Source organism: Paralichthys olivaceus, chromosome 16 (assembly GCF_024713975.1).
Source record: "Paralichthys olivaceus isolate ysfri-2021 chromosome 16, ASM2471397v2, whole genome shotgun sequence".
Classification (NCBI taxonomy): domain Eukaryota; kingdom Metazoa; phylum Chordata; class Actinopteri; order Pleuronectiformes; family Paralichthyidae; genus Paralichthys; species Paralichthys olivaceus.
The window spans coordinates 10,538,414-10,562,125 of NC_091108.1; the positions used below are offsets into that span (position 1 = coordinate 10,538,414).

A 23,712-nucleotide genomic window follows, 5' to 3' on the forward strand; every position below is an offset into this window, starting at 1 on the left:
CGTGTGTGCGGTGACACCGGATTTGCGGGGTCCCTGGAGGTGTGAAGGGCCGCTGCGGGGGGGGCAGGTTGTAAATGTTCACACATGGAAGGTGTGAACAGGGGCCGCTTTGATCAGGTACTGAGCGTCTGTCTGCCGGGACACACTCATTTACATGGGGAAGGTGAATGTCATGACTTCAGGACAGAGGAGGAGAAAGTCTGCGGACATGGCAGCGACTGTTACTTTGATTCGTGTGTCTCAATCTCGTGGTAGAATTGTGCAAACGTGAAGACGCAGTTTGACCCAGTTCAAGATGTCAAGCATCGATCTGCTGCAAACAGACGATAGTTTCTTGGGTCGTTGACACTTAATAATTGATCATCGACCGGCGATCAGTTTTATTAGCAGTCCATTTTAACCCGTGCGATGTCACATGTCAACAATATGAGCGAAATGAACACATCTACCACTTCACTTCAAACTAGGCAACATTTGATTTATTTATTTTTTAAAAAAAAGGAGAAACAAATAAAGGAAATGCATTTAAAAATAAAAGGTGTATTTGCCGTCAGTGTCTGTTCACATAACAGAAAAGACAAAAGACAAATGAAAAGAGATAAGAGCACTGTTTCTTCTTCTTCCTTTAGTTTAAAGTGACACGGCATCAAAGTGAAGAAGTCTCCACACAGTCACCTGGCATCTGTCTGAGCTGCTTTACACCCGTGCAATAACCCTAAAGTCTGACTTCTGAGGCCACCACACGTTTGTTCTGGCTCCTGGTCGCTCCCACAGGATGCTCCTCTCCATATTTATGAGGGGGCGACATCAGACCAGCTCTCAAGTGTCATGTGGCACACTTTTAAAACTGGGCAGAGCCTCCATATTCCCTCTTTACATTCAACACCCACCATAAACTGCGGCAGTCCAGGCTGGGAAGTGTCCTAATTGCACAAAAAAAAAAGTTGTTACGGTGAATATTCTATTTGTGGCCCTGTCCTCCATCATAACTTAAAAACACATAAATATAACAGAAATGATTTTATGTAAAAATATATATGCATATATATGAGTCATGGAGTGTTACAAACATTTCCATGAGCACTGGAGTAACAGTATAGAACCTGAATGTCAGAGATAGTGAATGCCTCACAGCTGAACACGAATGCCAAATCAGCTGGTAGACTGAAAAGAAAGAACTCCTATAGCCGCACTGCAGGCTGCTCCAAATACCAGAGAGGGAGAGTTTCAATATTAAATGTTGTCATTCAATATTATAAGAAATGATATAACTTACAGAGCTTACAATGCAACATCCTGACCAAGACATTTCTGCACAAATAGTAGTTTTTAAATGTTTTGAATCCATAATTTTTAATAGATTGTCTTTGCATTGTGATTTTACTCCTGTCTGAGCACGTCTCCCACCCCTGCTGAGGATGGAGGTAGTGAAAATCTTCAGAAACTCGTGGATGAGTCCGTGCCTGCGCTCTGTAAGTAAGGAACTGTCATCACAAAATACTGAAATCACACATGATCAGAGCGGCTAATTCACCCCTTCATTTGAGTAAAGCAGCCTTTCACTCAGTGTTTGTTTGACCTCTTCACATTGTCTTCTATCTGCGCATCTGTGCCAAAGTGCTGCGCAGAAACAAATGGAAAAGAACACGCTCTGTCATAGAGCCCAGCAACCCTCGCTAGCACCAACAAAATCCTGCCTGCTGTGGCTTGTAAATATATTAAAATAAAATGTTATTTATTTTCTCTGATATTTTAACAGGTACGACTCTTGAAACAGCAAGACAGAGACAGGAATGAAGATTTTTATGTGAAGTCCATCTTCAAAGTCAATCAAAGTCACTCTGAAAATCTTGAGCAGTTCATTGTCTGGCTGATGTGCGTCTGAGAGCTGGAGACAAGCGACGGGCAGTGGCAGGAAGCAACATCCGTGTTTAACAGCTTTTCTCTGGGCCTCTGCTGGCTGCCGACCTCCCCCGTCTCCGTGTCACTGATGTCCAGGTCTGGCTGATACTCCGACATCGCTGCTGCTGCTGCTGCTGATGATGATGATGATACTGCAGCTGCCTCTGAGGTGCCGTCACAGCAGGAGCACACCTGGAAAACACACACACAGGTTTGCATGAGTAATTAAAGCAAGAGGGTGTCTCACATGTTCATTTGAGAAAAATAAGCTGTTTTCAGACATGAACTTTGGAGAATGACCAGAAAATTGCGTCTGGACATTTTGTCTTTCACGTATAAAGAAGACAGCAGGAGATTGTATGACTCAGGACAACAGGAACATTTCTGGAACATTCAGGTGAAGGGTGGCGTCTTGGTAGAGCAGCAGGAGTCGGTACATAATTTATGAATTACTTTGCTGTTATCACCAAAACAAATTGTCGAATCTTGTCTTTCCGACATTCTTAAAAAATCTAAATTATCCGAAAAACTGCTGAATGTTAAATGAAAATTTAATAGAAATATCAACCAATAAATATATTCATCACATCTATAATTCTCATTCCAATAATGGACTATAAATATTCTACCTTGATGTCTATGGCCTTGGGTAGACTTCCATTCTTTATCCAGGGGTGGACCTCCATCAGCTCCTTCTTCTGCTCCTCTGAGAAGCACGGCTGGTTCTTGTGCATCAGCCGCAGCTTCTCTCTGTCCTCTCTGAGCACTTGCTGGATGTTACTGCACATACAAGCAAACCCACAAACAGCCATTCAGCACACCAGCCAACAGTTGTATCTGACAGCACTTTATGTGGGTCAGGGTGAACTCTGAACACTAGAGGATCACTTCTTCTGACAACAACAAAGAAAAGGTTGGTTTCAAGCTATTTGTCTCCGCCACTTCCTGCAACACTTGAGAAAAATCAGATTCTGCTGCTAATCATCTGCTGAGTCCCATTCACTGTCTGGCTTCTCTTATCTATCAATTGTGCTGATGTAAGGGTGCCATCTGGTGGTTATAACTATCACTACATCCATAGAGGTCCAATGTGAGAAGCTGATTCTTGTTCATCTTTTTGGGCCTTTGTTTTGCCTGTCATGCACAAAGGCACAGAGACAGTAAACCCTGAGGGAAATACAAACAGTTGAAAAAAAAAACAAGCTATAATAGTATGGAGGAGTTATGAAATTGGAGTTAAGACATATTTCTGTATTTAATTCTATTACCTGAAGACAGTAAAATGCAAACAGAGAAACTTAGAAAAAGTTCCAAAGAATTAATTATTAACAATACCACCATCTACTGAATTTCAGCTCTCAGCTCCCAGTGATAAAACTTTGAGATGTGAGCCAAGCCAGGGTGCAGATATGTTATGGTGTAATAACATAAGAGACCTCTAACTTGATTGTATAGCTGTGTGCAGCGCTATTTGTTTGTGCACTCGTGCAGTCGTCCGTAACGCTTTTCTCGTCCACGCAGACAGTGGGACCTCATCGTTTCAGCTGCAGTTTTGCTCCAAGTAGCATACAATGCAGTTCTCTCGCTCATGCAAGAGCCACTAGCCCGTGCCATGAGCAGCCACAGCGGGTCCAACAGTACATACCTAATAAAGTGTTCGCTCTGCTCCATGTCTACGGGCCTTGCGTCGCTGCCGCTCAGATGACCTTTGACCTTCTGGCTGTTCTGGGACGAGTCCACGCTGCCAAAGTATTTACTGCTGTTGTTGCTTCCTGAAAACCAACAGGGGAGTGTCACACGATTTTATTTATCACAAAAACACAGTAACTTTGTCACACCTGAGGAGTCGAGATTGACTTGACTTTACACATAACAGAGCAACACAACAGCAAAAAACTCAAATTACAACAAAGCTGATGTGACTTGTTGTAACTTTGTTCTGCTGATTTCCCCTGAGGTTGTGTTCTTTTTATCTAATGCTGTCCATGAGATGTAGAAAGTTAAGTTCGTACCTGTTCCACTGGCGGAGGTCCCACTAGCCGACACTCCACTGCCTGATGTCCTGCTCTTAGATGTACCGCTGTTGGACGTCCCGCTGGCCGAAGTTCCACAACCGTTGGACCCTGAGCCCATGGACCCTGAGGTGGCCGAACCTGTGCCTGAATAAGAGTCCTCTTGGAGCATAATGTCCAACATGTCACTGGATAAGGAGTTGGCATCGCTGGTGTTCCCGTCGCCATGTGAGCTTGCCTGAAAAAAACCACAAACAGGAAAACAATAGCATTAAAGAGCAGCCTGACTTCAGAGATGGACTGCAGCGCTCTTTGTGATACAGGCAGGCCCAGTGTCATGAGTTGTGTTGGGTCTTGCCTCTGCAAATGAAGACTCCATTGTCAGTAAATATCTTTAAGGAGCATGGAAATGAGTCTGCCTCACCGATAACCAGGTGCACCATAGCACACCATTAAAGGTTGAGCTCAGTTAGCAACATGACAGTGATCTCGATCCATCTCCTGCTGATTTAAAGGAGAATGTAAAATATATTTATGTTCAAGTGAAAAGATCAATTTGTAACAGTGATAGCTGCAAACATACTTTGTGTGTTCCTGGTCATGTCTTAGCACAAAACAACACAGAGAAAACAACAGCATGTCCCCACTGATGCTAAAAATGGTGTTATTAATGTGGTTCAAGCCTCGGATGCCCTGCATGCAAAATCAAAGAGTGGATGAACAATATGTGCATAAAATCATACAGTACTAATGTGATAAACAAAGATGTTCTATTACCGATACCAGCAAAGGAAATGCCTCTGATACAGCTGAAAATGTCGAGTCGGGCATCGGTGAGTACTGATCCGATACCACTTCTTTAAAGTGTGTTAGTTTCACCCAGATAAAACTGCAATTTTCTTTTCCTGGAGAAAACATCTTGATGAAGAAGGGATTTCCGGTAGTGTGTCAGTTAGAGCTACTTAAAATATCAGTAATTTGGCAATATTTCATGAAACGTAGCAACATGAACTGTATGCAGGACTTCAGGTTTAAGGTATTTAAAGGAAGTAATTGTTGTGGTTTCCCCAAGTTTGTTTTCTTTTTCAGTTTTTACTGTCAAACTAGATAATTAAAGGAGTTCTATGGCATTTATGTATGTATTTCTTTTTTGAAGGGTTTAACCTGAGCCAGACCGTACAACAATAACAGCAGCCATCACTTCTGTACAGGGTTAGTAGCATACTACTGTTATAACATATTATATATCTTGTTATATTTTCAAATGTACTGGTACTGGATCAGTACACGAGATCAGAAGATACACAAAGTCCAGGTTTCAGAATCAGCATTGTGAAGGTAAAAATGGTATCGGAACATCTCTAGCTATGATGTTTTGTTTGTTTTAACTTGTTAGACATTTTTTAGCAATTCTGTGAATTCTCGTTTTCTTACGTTTCTCAGTCTCATGCGTTATAATGCTACGTAATATATTTTCTGGAACAGACAAGGGTAGTGCAAATCATAAGTCATGAAGAGGAATACTAAGAGAAACTTTTACAGACATATTTGACATATGGATTCGGGGAGAAATGGGATTTGTGTATAGGTTTTCTGATGAGTCTCCTACCTCATTGCTGTAAGCCCTCAGCCTAGAGAACACTTTATCCCAAGACAAACGCTCACAGGCACAGCACGTGCACTCGCAAAACAACGGTCCAGGTGGACCAAGGAGACTGAGAGACGGCTAAAGGGATAATAACATCAAGTGTTAATACCCTTGGCCACATTTCATCGGAGTAGTCGAGATGGATTTGACTTTACATATGGCAGAGCAATACAACATTAAAATACTGGCACTTTAACTGAGGAATCACTGTGAGGATGGCATTACATCACAGAGGGCTAAGAGATAAAAGATTATTGGGGGACCATGCCACAGCCTCCCTATGGGGGTCCACACAAGCCTCAATGAAAAAGTTCAGTGAGACATTTACATTTTATCCTGACAGTTTAAGGAGAATATCAGTAACACGCTTCGGAAGACATGGGGAGGAAAGCAGAGAGAAAGAAGACAGCAACAGAAAGAGGGTTATTTCCTTGTTTACTGGCTTCGGCTCCCTCACCTTGGCTTGAGTGCCACTTGCTCCCTTGTCCCTTTCAGCGGGGTTCCCTTGTCCTCCAGGTGGCAGCACTGTGTTGTCCAGGAGGTCAACAGACAGCTCCAGCTCCAGCAGATTGAGGGGTGAGCTGCAGCCAGACTGGAACAGAGGTGGGGATGCCTGTCCTCCTCCCAATCCAGACTGGGGCGTCGAGGGGCGAGACTGGGCCTCCACCAGGCCCTTTGGGATTTCCGAGGATAGAGGGAGGTGGTACGATTGGGTAAGGTAACCTGCCTGAGGAGCAAAAAGGTTCTGGGGGCTGAAGGGATTCTGGACACCAAAGGAGGGTTGAACCATGAAGGTGCCCTGGCCTGGAAAGGCAGCCTGACAAAAAGGCTGTGTTTGGGTGGTGAAGCCTCCAGTCTCTGCATGGTACACTGGCTGTGGTGGTTGAGGCCCGGGGGGCATTGCAGAGTACATGTAGTTCGGCAGCATCAAAGCCACAATGGGGGTGACCATGGGGGCAGCGAAGGGAACAGGATGGATGGATGGCTGGCAGGGAGGGGCTTGGGTAGCCTGGTTGTCCCCAAAATTTGCTAGAGGGGGATCTGTGCTAGTCACTATGGAAGCAGGTGTGGGGTAACCCTGGAGTGGGTAGCCTGGCATCATGGCAGGGTAGGCCATGGAATACGGGGACTGCGAGGTGTCAGAGGAGGACCAAGACGTGGGGTTAAGACCATGGATTAGACGAGGTGGCCGCAGATGCTGTTGACTGTGATGGGACACCGTACTGTCCGAGGACACAACCTGCCTCGCTCGCTTCGACTTGGTCTTCTTATTTCGTGTTCCTCGGCGTGTGACGGGCTCTGCAGCCAGTCCAGGCTGTTTGAACGGTCGAGCAGCGGGCACAGCTGGAGGGTAGACAAGAACAAAAGCTGTTGAGTGATTAGTGATTTTGAGATTTTCATTTTTCGTTTGTTCCAAATCATCAACTACTTCTGCCTCTTGCCCCATATGACTTCTCTTAAGTGACGTTGCCACACTCCCAGTTCTTACAAATGACATTGCTGAGCCCAAAATATTAATGCAGATTAAAGTTATAACCATAAATTGTGATGTATGATCGTGATGATATGTCAGTGTGGTGTTCAGTGGTACCATCGCTGGAGGTCTGCTCTCGCTGGCGTTCCAGGTACTCAGAGCAGTTTGCTTTCAGCGTTGTGAGTCTACGGAGCTCTTTGAAGTGATGAAGGAAGGCCTGCTCCTCCTTCTGCGTGTGGGCCGCCAAAACCTGCTTGGTCAGCCCCAGTTTCTTGTAGGACTCCCTCTCCTGACTGGGAGGTGAAACAGCACGAGCAGGAGTCCTAGAGTTCTGGCAGGATTCTGCCATTTCCCCCGCTCCTGGTACATCCTCTATGATCTCTGCGAGGATGACAGAGGGGAAACTACTTTAAACACACAGTCCAGTAATGACAGGTGAAACGTTTGCAGTGAAAATGATAAAAAGCATTGAACAGGCACGGTAGTGGCCTGTAAAATAATGGCTCATTGTAACTGTAGGTGTAGTATTTACTACATCATCAGGTACTCATTGGTTAGTGCCTTCAGAAAGTACTTCTGTTTCATATTTGCCCCAAATTAGAGAGAGATTTCCTCGTTTTCCATTTATCGTTGTCATTAGAGTGGCCATTGAGCAATCTCTACAAACTCAACCTTTAAATCTGGATCCTTTTTTCTTCTGATCTGATATAATAAATATGCAGTAACAGATGACAGTATTTTGAAGATAAAATACTTTTCACTGCACTGTACCTGACTCTGGCTGAGGTTTCTTGTCTCCAACATGCACTATGGTGCTACTGTAGCTACACTGGCTGGTGATGGACACCACACTCTCCGGTTTGTTAGGTACAGGCAGGGGCAGCGAAGTGCCAACTACTGCAGTGGCGGCATCACTGGACTTTTTGTCTCGACCATCCAAAGTAGAAACACCAGACTGATCCTTTAACAAAGCTGGTTCTGCCAAAGAGAACAGAGAAGAAGACATACTGACACTGCATTCTTAATGTAGAGCCTGAGAGAGTTTAAAGAGCAAAGTGTGAAGGGATTAGAAGCTTTATGTGATGATGATGTGACTATAAGTTTCCTTTCAAGTTGTAAACAGAAGCAGTGCCACACCTTCAGACAACTGTATGTCGTTGGCCCCTTTCTGTTTGTCCTCATTTGAGTTAGAGGACGTGGTGTTGGAAGAAGAGTGACACTTCCTCTTCATGTTGATGGGAACATTACAGCTCTCCAAATACCTGCAAGAATCACAACAACACACTGATCAGTTTACCATCTGTCACTGTCAAGTAGTTTTCAGCAAGAATAATGAAACCAGCGGAGAAATATTCGATGTTGGAGTTTTCTGTCAAAACATTTGCTATTTCACTGAAATAGTCCCATACATATAAGGAAGACTGTATATTCAGTGAAGTTCTAAGCAGATGACCTTCTTATTTTTGTCAGAAGACCATTTTTATCATACATATAACATTAAAGTGTACAAGGCTGGATATAAAATCTGTCTTTATATTATATATAGGATATTCAGGGATGACGGATACTAGTCCTCAAAATCATGTCAACTTTGTACCTGACGACGCTGTCCAAACAGCTGATCTGCTGGTAGGAGTAGACAGTCTGGTCGTTGAATGCCAGCTCCTCCTGGAAAGATGTCCGATTCTCCTCCATAGACCACGGCTCCTTCCAGTTGAGAGGGGTGGCCGGTTCTTTGGGCCGCACCACAGCTGAGCTCTTCTGAACAGACTCTACTGGGGAGAGGCCAGTGTTTAGGGGACAGCAGGGCTTACACGGCATATATCATTATTTGCTTACATTTTACACACAAATATGCATCTGCAGCTTATCAGCTGGACTTACTGCTGATGCTTTTCTTGTTGTCTTGTTTGGTTGTCTGCTGCTCCTGACACTTCTGAAGGTGAACGCCTTTGCAGATTTCCTGAAAAGTTCGCTGTGAGATAGAGACAAGACGCTGCGGTCAGAAAAAATCCAATTTATAATATTTTTTTCAATGTTTTGTGTTTTATATTTTATTTAAATTTGGTTGTGGTTCTCATATAAGCATGTATTTTGCATTTATGCGGTGTGGAATAAACTAAACAGAACTATAATATGATTATTGATATCGGCATTTGATTTATCCCAAATGATGATGATCAAATAGATACATTATAAATAGATAAACTATACAACTAACTAAATCAAATCTGTTGTATCAATAATTCTGATAATGTGAATAAGTTAAACTCTGAACACAAAGTGAAAAAATCAGCCTCAACAATCAAGAGTTATGCTTAAGTCAGGACTATGGACCATTATTGTATGATCTTGTCCAGGTATGGCCACCTTGTATATTATTGGTACTCACAGGTCTGGCTTTGCTGCTCAGTTCCTCCTCCTCCCACAGCATCTTGCCCTTGTTAATGCTCTCACTTGACGAGGACATTCCCAGAAGGTGGTCATTGCTGTTCAGACTTCCGTGGCCACTGGACCCACTGTTATGAACCGGCTAATCAGAGACAAAGAGAGGGAAGATTAAAAATGAGAAGATGATGTAGAACTGCCTAAAATAATCTGTCTCTTCGACTCCTCCTGGATTTTATTTAATTTGATTTGTCTTTTGAAAGGATGATGTAGCTCTAATCCCTCAGCTCTGCCTTCGCCACAACGAGCTTCTAGGATTTATCACGGCTAAAAGATTCTGCCTTCTTTCATAATCAATACTTAACATCCTACATTTCCTTTATTTCTCATCCTCCCTCACCTGTAGCAGGAGGCGGTGGATCTGCTCGGTAATCTCCTGGATGTCAGGGTCCATGGTCTTTGTCCCCCCGACAGACAAGGCCGGGGCCACGAAAACATCTTCATTCACGGGGCCCCTGTTGGACAACGATGAACATCAATCGATGAAGATCAGAAACATTCAGACTACCTATCTGTTTAGATATTCACAAGACTGATACTCACATGCGGACTTTGTGTCTCCCGATGACAAAAGAGACCTTGCGGCTCCAGGGGTTGACAAAACTGGACCAGCTGGTGTCGAGGATGATGTACTCTCCGTTCCGTGCACAGAAGCGGATTGATGAGTGGTCAAACGGCTGCCCTGCGTACTGAAGGACTATACACAGAACCCAAAAAACACAAGTTAGAACAGCTTGTGGATAGATTTGCAGAAATTCTTTCTTGATCTTTTCAATTCTGCAGACTCACTCTTTCTGTGGATGGCCATCATGATGGGTCGGTCGTTGGGATGCAGGTGGAGGAGGAATGGTGTGCCAATCAAGTCCTGAGGGAGGTACCCGAGGAGAGGAACAGCCCTGATACAAATAAAAAATGTATCATCTCAGTTAGTTAGTATCGCACTGTCCTTGTGTGACTTGATGCAAATACTCAAAACTATTTTTTAAAAGCATTTCTGTCGTTTCTTACCGCTCATCGACATCCTGGAACACGCAACTGGGAGTGTGTGTGGTGGTGAAGATCCGCTTGTCTGTTGGAATTCTGGGTGCTTTAAAGAAAGAAAATTGGTAACATTGTGAAAAGTGCCTTGTCTAAAATAAAATATAGGAGAAATGGTAAAAATATAATTGATAGAAGGAAGTGTGCCTGGAAAACAAATAGAAATGTGATATTAAATAGTGTTCTTCCCCAAAACCTGCAGTCAGGTACTTACCATCATAACCAGAGTGAACCCTCTCAGCCAGGAGGAGGCAGCAGAACTGGTCCTCAGCGTGGACGGTGTCCTGAACCTTCATCCGATATGGCGTCATGCGGAATGGATAGTACTGTATGTTGCCCTCACGCTCTTTACCACCGCTGTAATTTAAAATGTAGAAGAAGAGCTAAGTTAAACAGGGATGGTCTATTCATAAATACTCTCAATTAAGGTTTATGGATTTCAATTTCCCAAACACATGGGGGCGCTGTGTGGTTATTTTCCATCCATCAACCCAACCATCTCTGTGTACAGTCAATGAGTAAATTAATGTTGTGTGGTTGTGCATGTGTGTTTTAAATGGGCGTGTGCAGAGCGATCTTTAGGCCAAATGGTTAGAGTGAAAGCCAAGTGACTACAACGTTCGATGTTCTACTGTGGCCGTGGACCATGGTTCCCCCCCTCTCTCTCTTCCCCCATGTTTCCTGTTTGCCTCTGTGTACGTGTGTACGTGTGTGTGTGTGTGTGTGTATCTATATGTATGTGGCAATTGCCTGGAAAAAGCATTCAATTACGCTTTACCCGCTTATGATGTCACAAAATAATTGAAAGGCATGTGAAGAACGGAAGCATGAATTAATAACACAGGTCTGAGCAGCAGATGGACCAACGCCCACTCACCTGATACGACAGAAGAAGGATTTCTCCTGCATGCAGTCAGGTGGGGATGACTCTGAAAGGGGTAAAGAAAAATGTTTTAATTCAGAGGTAACATTATCCAGACCGTATGCTGGTGGGGGTCTCGGCTCCTGCAGGCAATCAAGCTTTAATTAGCTCTATAAAAACTAAAACACAATTTAGGAGAACAGCTCTGCACTCAATGCAAAGAATTTACTCCAAATTGAGTTCTTTATTCATTTCCAGGCATACAGGGTTCAAAGCGAAACAGAAAAAGTGCAGCTCTGGGTCTGATGTTTATCAAGTTGTGTTGTTTTTGTACCTGCTCCGGTGCACATGCTCCATGACGGCAGGCGGTACGGCGTTGTGAAGCTGTAAAACACGCTAACATCCTGCGGTGTCAGGAACTCCACAAATTTGGTGTTTTTGAACACGTCTCTTTTGCAGTTGAGGATGGAGGCAGCCTGATCAGAAATGTAGACGATGCGTCCTGTGATCAGAGACACTGCGACTGCAAAAATGTCCTGCGGAACACAAAATACAAATTTGTGGAATGAATAAAAAAAATGCTTGAATGCAGTAACATAACATTTTTTGGGTTCAAACCTTATTCAAGCAAAGTTGACAAAATCATGAATTGTTAGTGTTGTCAAAGCATTTATTGATTTAAGCATCTATAAAGAACATAGATATCAGTATTGTGGTGAAAATAATTACCATAGACTGTTTATACAGATGGATGACAGTATAGATTGTACATCCCACCTCCTTCAAGTAAGTGGAGGGAACCAAGCAAAAAAGTCGAAGTACACGTCAAATAGTAGTTCATCAACAATAACACTTATGTCGGTTCAAGTGTAAACTTTTCTGCTAATTTTAATTCATTTTATATATATATATATATATATATATATATATATGGCCTATGAACTCAGTGATCATTTACTCAGTTACTCACGTTGTTCTTGAGGGTGTACTCAGATGTAATGCTGTCTATTTCCTCTATTGTGTAAGAAGATACATCCAGGTCTGAAGGTTGACCGTCATTGATCATCAGAAGCTGGTAATACTCCTCATTGGCTGCAGAAACAAAGTCAATGTCTGATGAATACATACGTACCGTGAACAGCAGATAATCTACACACTGTAGTCATGTTTTAATGATGACATATTTCTCTGTGTTGCATTAAAATACATACAACTGAATCTGTTCAACTGAACCTCTACCTGCTCATCTCTCTCCACAAAAAAACATCCTTACTGTTCAAACTGTGTCTTTAGTGCTTTCATTGCATTACCATTAGCTGCTTACACGTTCTGATAACCAGCAGCTTTATTTATGCATTGAGTTTTCAAAAAGCGCAGCCTTACCTTGCACCTGTTTGACACAGCGCAGCGCGTACTTCAGCATGTTTAACGTGGAGGACTTGTTATTGCGTCTCTTTTCAGCAGGCAGGTGAAGCTTCAGCTCTTTCAGGGTTTTAATCACCTCCTTCTGCGTCTTGGCTTTGGCGGACTCCTGACTACTGTGGGTTGCACAAAGACACAGTAGCCAATCAGATTTGTAACAAGGAAAAATGTCCCACAAAAGAGATTAAACAATGAAAGTAGAAGATAATTCACAATGCACGATAATTAGAGCCTGTTTGATTAGGGTTAGGCTGATGCCTTTCACAGACACATCAGTATCTGTGCTTATGCCGATATGAAAACTTTTAGGATTCAGTGCCATTTTTTTCTTGAGATATTTAATCAAATATATCAGTATGCTCATTTTTTTACCTCCTAATATCTGTATCGGCATTGCCCCCAAAAATCGGTCGACCTCCAATGATTTTATAAGTCTGATCTAAAAATGAGACTTTAAGGTGATGTGTGTTTTCAGCCTCGGTTACTGAACTTACCTGCAGCCGCTGGTCGAAGGGTTGTCCTGCTCTGAGCTCAGCAGACTGAAGGCGTTTGAACTGCTGGGAGGAGATGGACTGTGGGAGTTGGAGCTGTGGGGGAGATGAGGACAAGTGAACATTAGACAGAAAAATAGAGGAAAACTAAAATGTCACTCAGTGAAGCCCACCCCTCCGCCAAGGCTCCAACAGTCCTCGAGGATATTAAAAAGTACCCCCAGCTTTACAACGTGGGGTGTTGATAAGGTGTGCCAAAAAAAGCTCTGCAGATTTCTGTCTTTGTGGGCGTGAGTGGGGGGGAACAGCCTGTATGCTTGACTTCTCATTTAGGAGCCAGGTAACAGAAGAAATCACACTTTAAATCTGAGGTCAGTCTCACCCCCCTGAGGACCGTAAGTGCATCTAGCACCCGCTGTGCTGCACAGCACTAAAATAGTAAGAGCTGCAGACTGAATACATCTGACAGCAGGGTTGCTGCTGGAAATTCTGGTTCCACTGGAACAGTGAAGGTCTAAAATCCCTTCTTGACTCCAGGTCTCCTACTATGAAAAAGGTCTATTATTATTATTATTGTTATTAATTGCAATTCAAAATGTGAGACATATATAGGACATATAATGGCCCAATTAAGAGGATTCTCGAACATCAAGCAAAATATATTATTATAGATACTATATATTTCATGTGACCGGGACATTACAGGTTGGTTACGAGCAGAAGAGGGAGGGACAGGCTGTATTATAGGTAATGGAGTTCAGTATCAGTGTTTATGGTGGGAGCCAGCTGCCAAGTGTAGGAAGAAGTGTAGTGTAGAAGTAAAGAAGAAGATGAATTACTATCATCATCATTTTGACCACAGTCCGTTTTGCTAATTTTTAAAAAAATAAAAATAAAGTGGAGCTAGTTTAATTCAAGGCCATGAACTGTGAATGTGTGGGAACTGGACTCTTCCACTGAAATGTGTGGGTACGTAGTCCACTGCATTAGCAAGCAAGATTAACCAAAGTCTATTAACTGATTCGTCCATTTGCTGCTATGAATAACCTGCTTACCTGGCTAAGAAAAGAAAAAACCTTCACAAATAGCCTCCCTCAGGCAGGTAAAGCCTCCGGGACCCAAGAATACAACAGCTGGTTTTAGACCGGACATGTATTAGTGTTAGAGGAAGAGGAAGTTCTGTTTTAGATTCGGCTCTCTGCCGCGTGTCTCCTCTCAAGGTGAAGATCAGGGCAAGGTGGCTCCGTTAGAGTCAAAAACTTTCCACTGACAGAAAGAGTGAACGTTTGACGTTCATCCCGTCTCCAGAGGAGACATGAATAACACAGTGACACAGCTGCATGTGAATAAAACAAAGAGGAGCAGCAGAGGGCTAAACGTCTGATGCGTTTTTCCATTCTGTACAACAGCTACAAATGAACTATATGCCTATAAATAATAAAATAAATTTCTGGTTGAGCATTTACAATATGAGGTTTCCAATAGTTTAAATGATAATTGGTGCCGTAGAGAGAGCATGGACATGAAGATTTCTCACCTGACAAAAAAAGAAACCTGTACAATGAGTGTGAAGAGCAGGTTTAAGCAGAGATATGTTTTAGAGTTGGATCAACAGTCTCTTGAGTTGAAAAATGATGATACAAATTCAGCAAGTCTTTGGTCGCTTTGCTCAGGTTTGTGTGTGTGTGTTTTTGTGACCTACTGCATTAGCCTACAAGCTTATCAGCGCACTAATACACTAAAACCAGCAGCTCTCAACAGACTCGGACTGACCTCTCAGATTGTTGGTATAAATAACAGGATTAAGTGACTATGTAAAGACACAGCATTTGCAAATAGCCTCTCCAAGCACAACCAGGTACCTAATTAAACTTGTCTTGTAAATAAAGTTTGTCTGATACATCTGTACAATGACATGTTTAGCTTCTGTTGAGCCGATAAAAACCTGTGTCTACTTCAAAGTCATTTGATGCAGGAGTCAATGCAGAAAAAAAAGTTAGCGGGTGTTAGTGGATATAACTCAGAAAGATTTATTGATATTCTATTATATATAGCATCAACACGTATATGGGTGTGAATGAACTCAAAGTTTCCTTGAACCTTGAGGCTACATTGCCGTTGCAGGAGTGGTTTATAAAAGACAAAGTTTAAATTAGAAGTTTACTGCAGAGAGGGAGTGGTGGGAGACAGTGAAGAGGGTGAGGTAGGAGAGGCAGGGTAGGGAATGAGAGAAAAACGCAGATCTGCTCGTTCCACCCAGTAATAAACAGAGACAAATACCACGTTGCCGTGGCAATACCAAGGAGATGAAAAGTGTGACTCAACCAATCTGGTATTAAGAGGAATCCAGCAAACCAGATGACATCAATCCAATCCTCCGGAAACTAGTTTTTATTAATTTTATATCCACTCTGCACTCCCACTGCATTGTTTTTGTCAAGCTGTATCCATGTCCACACAATTCTTAGTGCGTCATGGAAATATTTTGTCCTAGTGATTAAAGTTAATTCCTACTTCTGTAGTAGAGTATGCTGTAAAGAGAAAACTTAGAGAGCTAGAGCAAATGAGGGGCTACACACGTGGAAAACCCTTTTAGAATGAGAATTCCTGTTGCTGGCCATCACTGATGCCTTGGCTCACTGAGACATTAGTCAACTCAGACAGACACGTTTGGAGATTTTATGAATATGTGAAGATTAACCATGAGGGCAAAAGGAAGAAAAAATGAAGCACTCCGCTCCACGGCCCAATTATCATTAAATCAAACATCACTGACCTTTTGTTGCTTTCAGAAGATTCCAGCAGTGCAGAGTCTTTGCTGTTTCCATTTGAACTGCCCATTGACCCGTGGCCGTGGCTGTCGTTGCCTTGACTCTCGTTGCCGTGACTCTCATTGCTGTGCGATTCGGTCCCGCTCCCACTTGACCCGCTGCTCTTCATCTCCACGTCTTCCACAGGAAGCAAGCGAGAGCGGGTGTTCTTGCGATGGGTGTGCAGCGAGGCGGGAGGGTCCTGGCCGCTGCTGTCGCTGCCCTCTGAGGGGAGGCCGAGGTCGGGCCCACCTTGGTTGTAACCTCCAATCCTGTGCAGCTGTGCCATCGAGCTGCACCCGGACGCCCCTCTCGGCATGGAGCTGCAGGACGTGGATGCTCGGCACAGTGAGGCGACATCCTGGTCCTCCAGAATTGGGAAGTGGTAGGGCTTGGAATCTGAATCTTCAGACATCAGGAAATGTGCTGCCCTGGGCTTGTTCCAGGTCAATTAGTTGGATGAAGAGAGAACAACAATCACCCCATTTTCACAAGGGTCTTGCTGCAAGGAATAGGGGAGGAAGTGGATAGATCTGTTGAGAGAGAGGTGTTTCACATGTCAGTACCCATCATGCACTGCAATTCATTCATAATTTAGATATTGGGAAAACATTAAATACATATATACTTTGGTTTTTAAATGAAAATGTTCTGCTAATTACAAATACAGGCATCCTTTTTACTTTGATAATATAATACAAGGATGTAGTCGTTCATTTGCACGTGCATACAACCAAGAGTGTGGCTCAGGCTGCGATTTTCTGTCTGAACCCGACCAATGAAGAGAGATAACGAACCAAGCTCAACCCAAACCTCACAGACTTTCTGTTTTTTGGGTCCAAACCTGATATTTTCCACGATTACAGGCTCGTGCAGTTTAAAAATTCAATTAGATAGCCAAGCCATTGGGACTGAGCCCGACCCGAACATACATATCAATTCCATGGGCTTGGGTCAGGTATCCACATTCTACACATACATTTAAACACACACAGTTCAAACTGATTCAAAGAGACAAATCAATGCCGCACCAATCCTCCTTCAAGTGTCTTTTTGTCTGGTACAGTACAGAGAACAGAGCAGGGTTTGATCCCTGACCTCTGCAGGTGTTCCTCTGATGTACAAAGTTTGCTGGTCGACAGTTTGGCCTTTGAGAACAGTAGGTCAATCCCATCTGAACCTTCCAACCCTTTCAAATGATCATCCATCGTGGAACACATAAAACACTAGACAGCATGCATCTGAATAACACCACAGGTTAATAAAGGCAAACCTTTACATATATCTAAAAATATCTGTGGCCTTATGGTGCTGGGTTTTACACACCCTGTCTGAACGCCCAATTTCCTTGCAGCATCAACAGGGACGTGTTTAAAATGGAAAGTAACCACGAGCAGAGTACAACTTTGAATAAAAAATATAAATACAACATCGACTGACAATTCAATGATAAACCTAAATTGAAGAACAGAAGACATTTTGAGCAAATATAATCACATAATGTGAAGTTATATGTACTAAAATGGCCAAATGGTTGAGGTAAAAAGTTTGTATGCATTTAGCCTATAATGATACAGAACTATGGAAAAGACACCATAGTGACGTAGTCTAACCCAGTGTTTGTTTTACTCTGTGTGAAGCTCTATTTTATTGTAGTAAACATTGTAACTAAGTGAAAAACTGATCTGGCCTGATAATTAAGCTCAGATCTGAGATTAAGAGAACAAAGAAACTGTAAACACATAATCCTCTTTCTGGGCAACAGGGTACAGTCACATAAAAGCCACGCAGCGTGCAAGTATAACCTCTCTGTCCTGGTTGAGAACTTGACTAAGCGCTGGCATATCTTTCTCTCTGCCCTGCAATGGAAAGAATTGTTCTACCCTACGCTGCTCTGTGTTGTGATAACTTTACCTGCGCTCTACAAAGCTGGAGATGTTTATTGTGTTTATTTAGTTGCCTCACCATGTCAAGCCCTGAGTGTCAAATTCAGGCAAGCACAAAGATATGTTACGTAGGTTGTACAGACTGTGACGCTCACGTTGTCTTTTGTTTTGCTTGTGACCCATTGAAAGACTGTGTACAGCATGTGAAAGGCAGAGAATGCTTCCAAATTATAGGGCTCCAATGGCCACTTTCATTTTGGACTTGCTACCAAGTTCCATGTGTGACAAGTCAAACATTAGAAAGTCAACAAAACAACTGCAAGATGCAATATATACAGGAGGGAAACTCCTGCATGTATGAGTTGAAAAACATAGACTTCTGTATGTAAAGATCAATGACGTGACAGATCCAAGCCAAATGATGTGCATCCTAAATCGCATTGCAATCGTCAACTTTCACGACACCGACAACTGATTCTTCAGTTCAGGGTTCTGTGTACTGAGTCGAGCTTCACTGACCGACAGGTTTATAGGCACTGCACATCTCAAACAGCTGGTCACTCGAAAGAATAGTCACACTTTTGCCAAACCTTTATCGCAAGGTGACTACAGTCAAACATGTCCCTCACTGATCCACTCATACTGTAGGGGGTTTTCGTCTCTGCTGCTGTCTGAATTGGGTCAGTGTGTGCTGACAACATAAGCCCCCCCTCTTGGGAGTGAGCGCGGTACAATAGACAGAGCTGTGAGTTTGGGAATTACCTGCCTTCTGCGCAAAATGCAGCACTTAAGATCAGCTTGGTGATTAAGGCTGTTTTCTGGAGAATCAAATAATCATAACAGGCCTTTGATTACACATAGTGGAAAATCTAACTGGGAGATATTACTCACCATCTGAACTGTTCTGCACAGACTGCTGACCAGGGTCAGTTATTCTTTTTGGCAAGTGCTGCAGCAGAAGTGACTACAACTCAAAGAGTTCATACAAGTTACAACCACTACTGTGCTAAAATCCATTAATTATTCCCTAGGAAATCAATGAAATGTGCATCCACCAGATTTTTACGTAACACTGCAGAAAAACCAACCAACCACAGAAGGACAGGGTGAAAACATGTTCTCCTTGGTGGAGGTAATTAGTATTTAGCGCAGGGCAAATATAGACCTCCTCCATCAATGACATGGTGAGAGTAAGTCAATAATACTTTGTTGTTAAACAAACTCCACATCTCTTAAATGTAGGTCACAAGACTCCAATACATAACTGTCTCAAATCCACTGTGCAGACTGTATAATGGATTTGTTTCTGTTTGCCTGTCCCTAACACTCTTCTGTAGCTTTTGTATAAACACAGGCCTTGACACACATAAATCTCAGGTATGATGCTTTTCCTACCAAAGTGCACAGCGGCCGGCAGCAGGTGAAAGAGGCAGTTACATCAGTAAAGTGGAGGAAAATCGTGGAGCAGTTGGCTAACAAGGTAGATGAGAGAAACACAATCACAGGTTGCGTACATTTTGCTCTACTCGGGCACTGACACCCTTTTTAATGCAATCAAAGAGTCATTCTGGGCCCTTGGGAACATGTTGCTTTGGAAAAAGGAACAGTCCATTCAGACAGGACTTTTAACCATTAAAGCTAAAGTTGTCATCAAGGTTGGAACATTTAAATTTGATCAGGGTTGTTGCTGGCACAAGTGATTACGACAAGAAATGTCCACATATATGTCAAGTGATTCATTCTTTCAAGTATGGGGTTTAATCAGATTTTGCAGTGAAGGTCGTGGTAAACCAATTATATACCTCCTCATTGTGCTTGCACAATGGAAAAGAAGTATCGATATAGTATATATATTGAACAAAAGGAAAAAGAGAAAACATTTTGTTCTTCTGCCAAATTAATTTTAACTTTTGCTTAAGGCAGCATATTGTTAGTACTGACTTAAGAGGCTTTCATTACTGCCAGTAATGGAAAATTCAATACTGAAACATAAACTTAGATCTCATTACACAGACCTGCAGCTTATAACATGTTAGTTTAACAATCATGTGTTCAAGAGGATTGTGATGTTTAAAACAGCTCCGTTTCTGGAGGAGACTCATCACACAAACCAAAGACCTTCACAGAATGCATTCATGCTTTAAGCTGCTACCTCATCATCATCATCTCATGTATTAAACTCTGCACTGTGCTCTGATCAGATTGTGTCATCAGAAGTTATCTTATACAACCACGTGCAGCGGTGCCTGCAGTTTTATAACAGTGGGGAGGCATTCATTCACTTATGTAAGTTTACAACGAGTGAGTCCAGAACGTGCAACACTGCACTGATTTATTCATGGGTGGTGCATGACCCCAAAACAGCAGTCTACAGGGCCAGGGCCACTTTAAGATATTTATGACGTCAAAGCTATGTTAACCTTTAACTGCGCAAACTGCAGCAATGGCTTTTAATCTCTGACTGCAGCAGGATATTAAATCTCAACACCACAAGTAAGCTCTGATACACATTTCATCTGGATTCATTGTGTAACAGGCCATTGTTTGGGAGAAGATAGGACAGCTTGGTTTAATGCAGCTGATCAAAGTGCAGCAGAATCGTCATCAATAAGAAATGAGACTACAGTTTTTATAGGATAAATTACGCAGCCCTGCATGATATTAGACTAAACCAAGTCTCTGAATGGATTCTTAGGTAACTACTCAGACGTAGCTGTTAGTATCTAACCCCTTACAGCAGCAGCAGTAAACTTTCATGTGAAGACATGACTGAACGTTGGTTTACAGCTTGTTTCTGCTTGACCTACATCTATCTTCAGTGACATCTTAGAAAGCTGTGATGGATCTGTTGCACACTACACTCTATGCACTGTACTAAACCCTCCAACACCACCTAAGGCTTTATCAAATTTTCCTCGTGGCTCAGTAAAAAATGTTTAAAGGCGTCCTCTGTGACATGATCTGCTCTGAAGTAGAAAAAAGTGGGCAGGGAAATATGTACCAGAACTCTCAAACAGGTCTACATGACTTCTCCCTCAACAGCTTTACATGTGTCAGTCCAATTTCCTCCTCCCTCTTCTGAGCACAAAGCGAAAGCTGAACATGTTTCTCAACATGTCATAAACAGCACAGTGCTGCACTATAATTCACACAGAGAAACACTGTTGGGTTCTATGTTTCAAATGCTGACATCCTGAATGGTTTTTTTTCTCCATGAGCAGAGAATACAAACAACTGATAAACAGCAAATCTGAGGTTTATCAATTAGGTATTATACCTCCTCCCTGTGCTTGAACAATTTACAGCCCATTCTTATCAAAAGCCCATCAATAAAAAAAAACAAGTATTCCAATGCAGACTAGGATATCAGAAGTAAAAGTGTAATTATCAAAATAAAGTTATTTCATTTGAGTTTAAACTCCAGCAATGCTTACAGTGAGTGAAGGTTGTGATCTTCAACTCCTCCAAACTTGAGAAACAGCAAAAACATTTTATAAATCTGAGGTAAAACATCAAAACCAATTACGTGTTATCCTATGAACTGTGTTGCATAAATATAATATCATTGTATATTGGACTTTTGCTGTATTACTACTGGTGAAAATCAAACAGCATGAATTATTGATATTGATAAAAGGGCTCGTGTCATGAGAACAGCCTCAGATATTCAACATTACAAACATAATCCGATTTTTTTTTACGTGCACTTGATTCTCTTGCCAATTCTCCTGCATTTAAATAGCGATGGAAATGAATTTCATAACCAGACCTGCAAGGAAATACTCGCAACTCACTTGAAGCCACAAACATCAATATTGTGAATGGACGCTTCCATGAGGCAGCGGGTCCTTTATGTAAGTGGTGGTCTTCTTCCGTGGCCGAGACAATAACGCAAACTGGCCTGAAGCAGCATGACAGTCTCATATCTGTGTCTGCTGCTGCTGCTGCACAGGGAGGTTTATGTAAGGAGTCATTTTCATGTGACACACACTGACACCACACGTCCACACACCACACAGAAGCAGCGTTCGCGGTCCACTCCTCAGCACCGTCACCTCAACTACGTGACGCCTTCACTGCCCTTACATAAAAGTGGGCGGGAGTGTGCTGTAGTCTACTGACCGAGTCTGACCCACAAACTGACACAGTTATGCAACTTTCACGCTTCGTCCATTCAAACCGACTCTTCGCACATTCTCACTGCGGCTCGTTCACAGTGTTGTCATCTCCATTAAAGACGTTTTTAAAAAAACAACAACAACGACGCTGAACGCCAGAGCTCGAGCGAACAAATTAAAAACCCACCAACCTCTCAGGAACAGCTGCCGTGTGGCTCCCGGTGCGTCCGTGGGATAAACCCGTGTTCAAATGGAGGTTGTGTGTTGTCGGTTCCGGCTCACGGATGCCTCTGGTTCTGAGTCAGTCAGACACGCCGCGTTCTGCCGCTGAAGTTTCCGCTCAAGCCGGGACTGAGATCTGAATCTCCAGCGGAGCTAGTGACCTCATTCCGTGCTCCGCTCCGAGCTCCGCCTGCCTCCGTACGGCCTATTGGTCCAGAAAGCTGCTCGTCACTACGTCACGGCGCTCTGGACCAATCGGCGCCTCGCGCCTCCACGGGCGCGGTCGAGGCAGTCGCCGGTCCGCGCTGCGATTGGTCAGCGGTGCAGCCACGCCCTTTACATAAGGATGTCACCGCTTTCACGTGGTAACCCACGGCCACCGCCGGCGCGAGGGAGGCGAGAGCAAATCACCGGGAAGCAGCTGCCGGTGAACGGAGCGATGCCGATGGTTGGCTCCGCGCGGCTCCACGCTGTTATCTAAACGGTTATACAAGTGTGGTCGTGGCCGCTGTGGCTCAACTGATTGGTGCGCAGTCATTCAGGCTGCAGAGAAGTCTCTCCTCGACTCTCGTAAAGAAATGTGATATGACATAAGGGGCTTTATATCCTCACTGTTATTTCATATGCGGAGAATTCAGCCTTATATAAAAATGAAGTGGTGTTAGTGCTGATTCTGCAGCTGCACTGCGTCGTATGACGTTCAGAACAACAACAACGCTGAGTGTGTCCCGATGCACAGATGTGTTGTTTATGTCTATACAGCCTATAAATATTACCTATAAATACATCACATTGATTGTACATAGCCTATGTATACATATATTTTTTAACTTTCAGATATCAAAATGTCATATATATGGATGGATAATGTCTATACGTCATACATTTATATAAATATATACATTTAATTAACACACACACACATACATAAATATATATATATATATATACACATATATATGTATGAGCGATAGAATTTGATAATTGACAACTGCATTGGGTCTAACAGAGTCACATTAAATAACAGAAAAACTAGATTTTTATATATTACAAATATATAGCATATTTTTTACATTATATTTAATACATTTGTATATATATATTAACATAATAGTGGTTTTAATTGTATGACACAAACATATATGTATAAATGTGTATATTTATTTATGATAAATAAAGTCAGATGAAATATATCACACACACACACACACACAGACACAGACACACACACAGACAGACACACACACACACACTCCTTGGGTTGTGGATTCTGTTCTTTAAAGTTAGTGACATCTCCCCCTAGTGGCTGGGTCTGGTTTGGACCTCCGCCAGATGCAGGTCAAATCACTTGCCAGTGGTGAATTTACTGACTTTGGCAG

General features: G+C 42.7%; 1 protein-coding gene across 7 annotated transcripts; it reads right to left on the reverse strand.

Annotated features, from left to right (window-relative positions):
• Window positions 1-457: 457 nt before the first annotated feature.
• On the reverse strand, window positions 458-22,524 carry per2 (period circadian clock 2). Of its 7 annotated transcripts, none has more exons than XM_020103653.2 (24): window positions 22,303-22,470; window positions 16,074-16,640; window positions 13,301-13,393; window positions 12,768-12,922; window positions 12,355-12,476; window positions 11,719-11,920; window positions 11,400-11,451; window positions 10,737-10,879; window positions 10,493-10,571; window positions 10,274-10,380; window positions 10,028-10,181; window positions 9,825-9,939; window positions 9,429-9,569; window positions 8,921-9,011; window positions 8,634-8,808; window positions 8,174-8,298; window positions 7,808-8,014; window positions 7,154-7,417; window positions 6,020-6,906; window positions 5,524-5,640; window positions 3,915-4,152; window positions 3,548-3,674; window positions 2,532-2,682; window positions 458-2,094 (listed from the first exon to the last, which is right to left on the reverse strand). In XM_020103653.2, the coding sequence occupies exons 2-24, from the start codon at window positions 16,520-16,522 to the stop codon at window positions 1,837-1,839; spliced, it is 4,452 nt and encodes a 1,483-aa protein (XP_019959212.2). In that variant the 5' UTR covers window positions 16,523-16,640; window positions 22,303-22,470; the 3' UTR covers window positions 458-1,836. The 7 variants fall into 7 exon arrangements, with proteins under 7 accessions (XP_019959212.2, XP_019959203.2, XP_069367405.1 ...); XM_020103644.2 differs by having other exon boundaries at window positions 8,634-8,811; XM_069511304.1 differs by lacking the exon at window positions 22,303-22,470 and adding an exon at window positions 21,788-21,924 and having other exon boundaries at window positions 8,634-8,811.
• Window positions 22,525-23,712: the final 1,188 nt, after the last annotated feature.

Excerpts from the sequence above, each read along its gene's own strand:
- per2 (XM_020103644.2), bottom strand. The coding sequence starts at position 16,522 with ATGTCTGAAGATTCAGATTCCAAGCCCTACCACTTCCCAATTCTGGAG. Across the intron at positions 6,907-7,153 it reads AGAGCAGACCTCCAGCGATG|CTGTGCCCGCTGCTCGACCG; the intron begins GTACCACTGAAC and ends TCTACCCTCCAG. Across the intron at positions 4,153-5,523 it reads TGAGGGCTTACAGCAATGAG|GCAAGCTCACATGGCGACGG; the intron begins GTAGGAGACTCA and ends GGTTTTTTTCAG.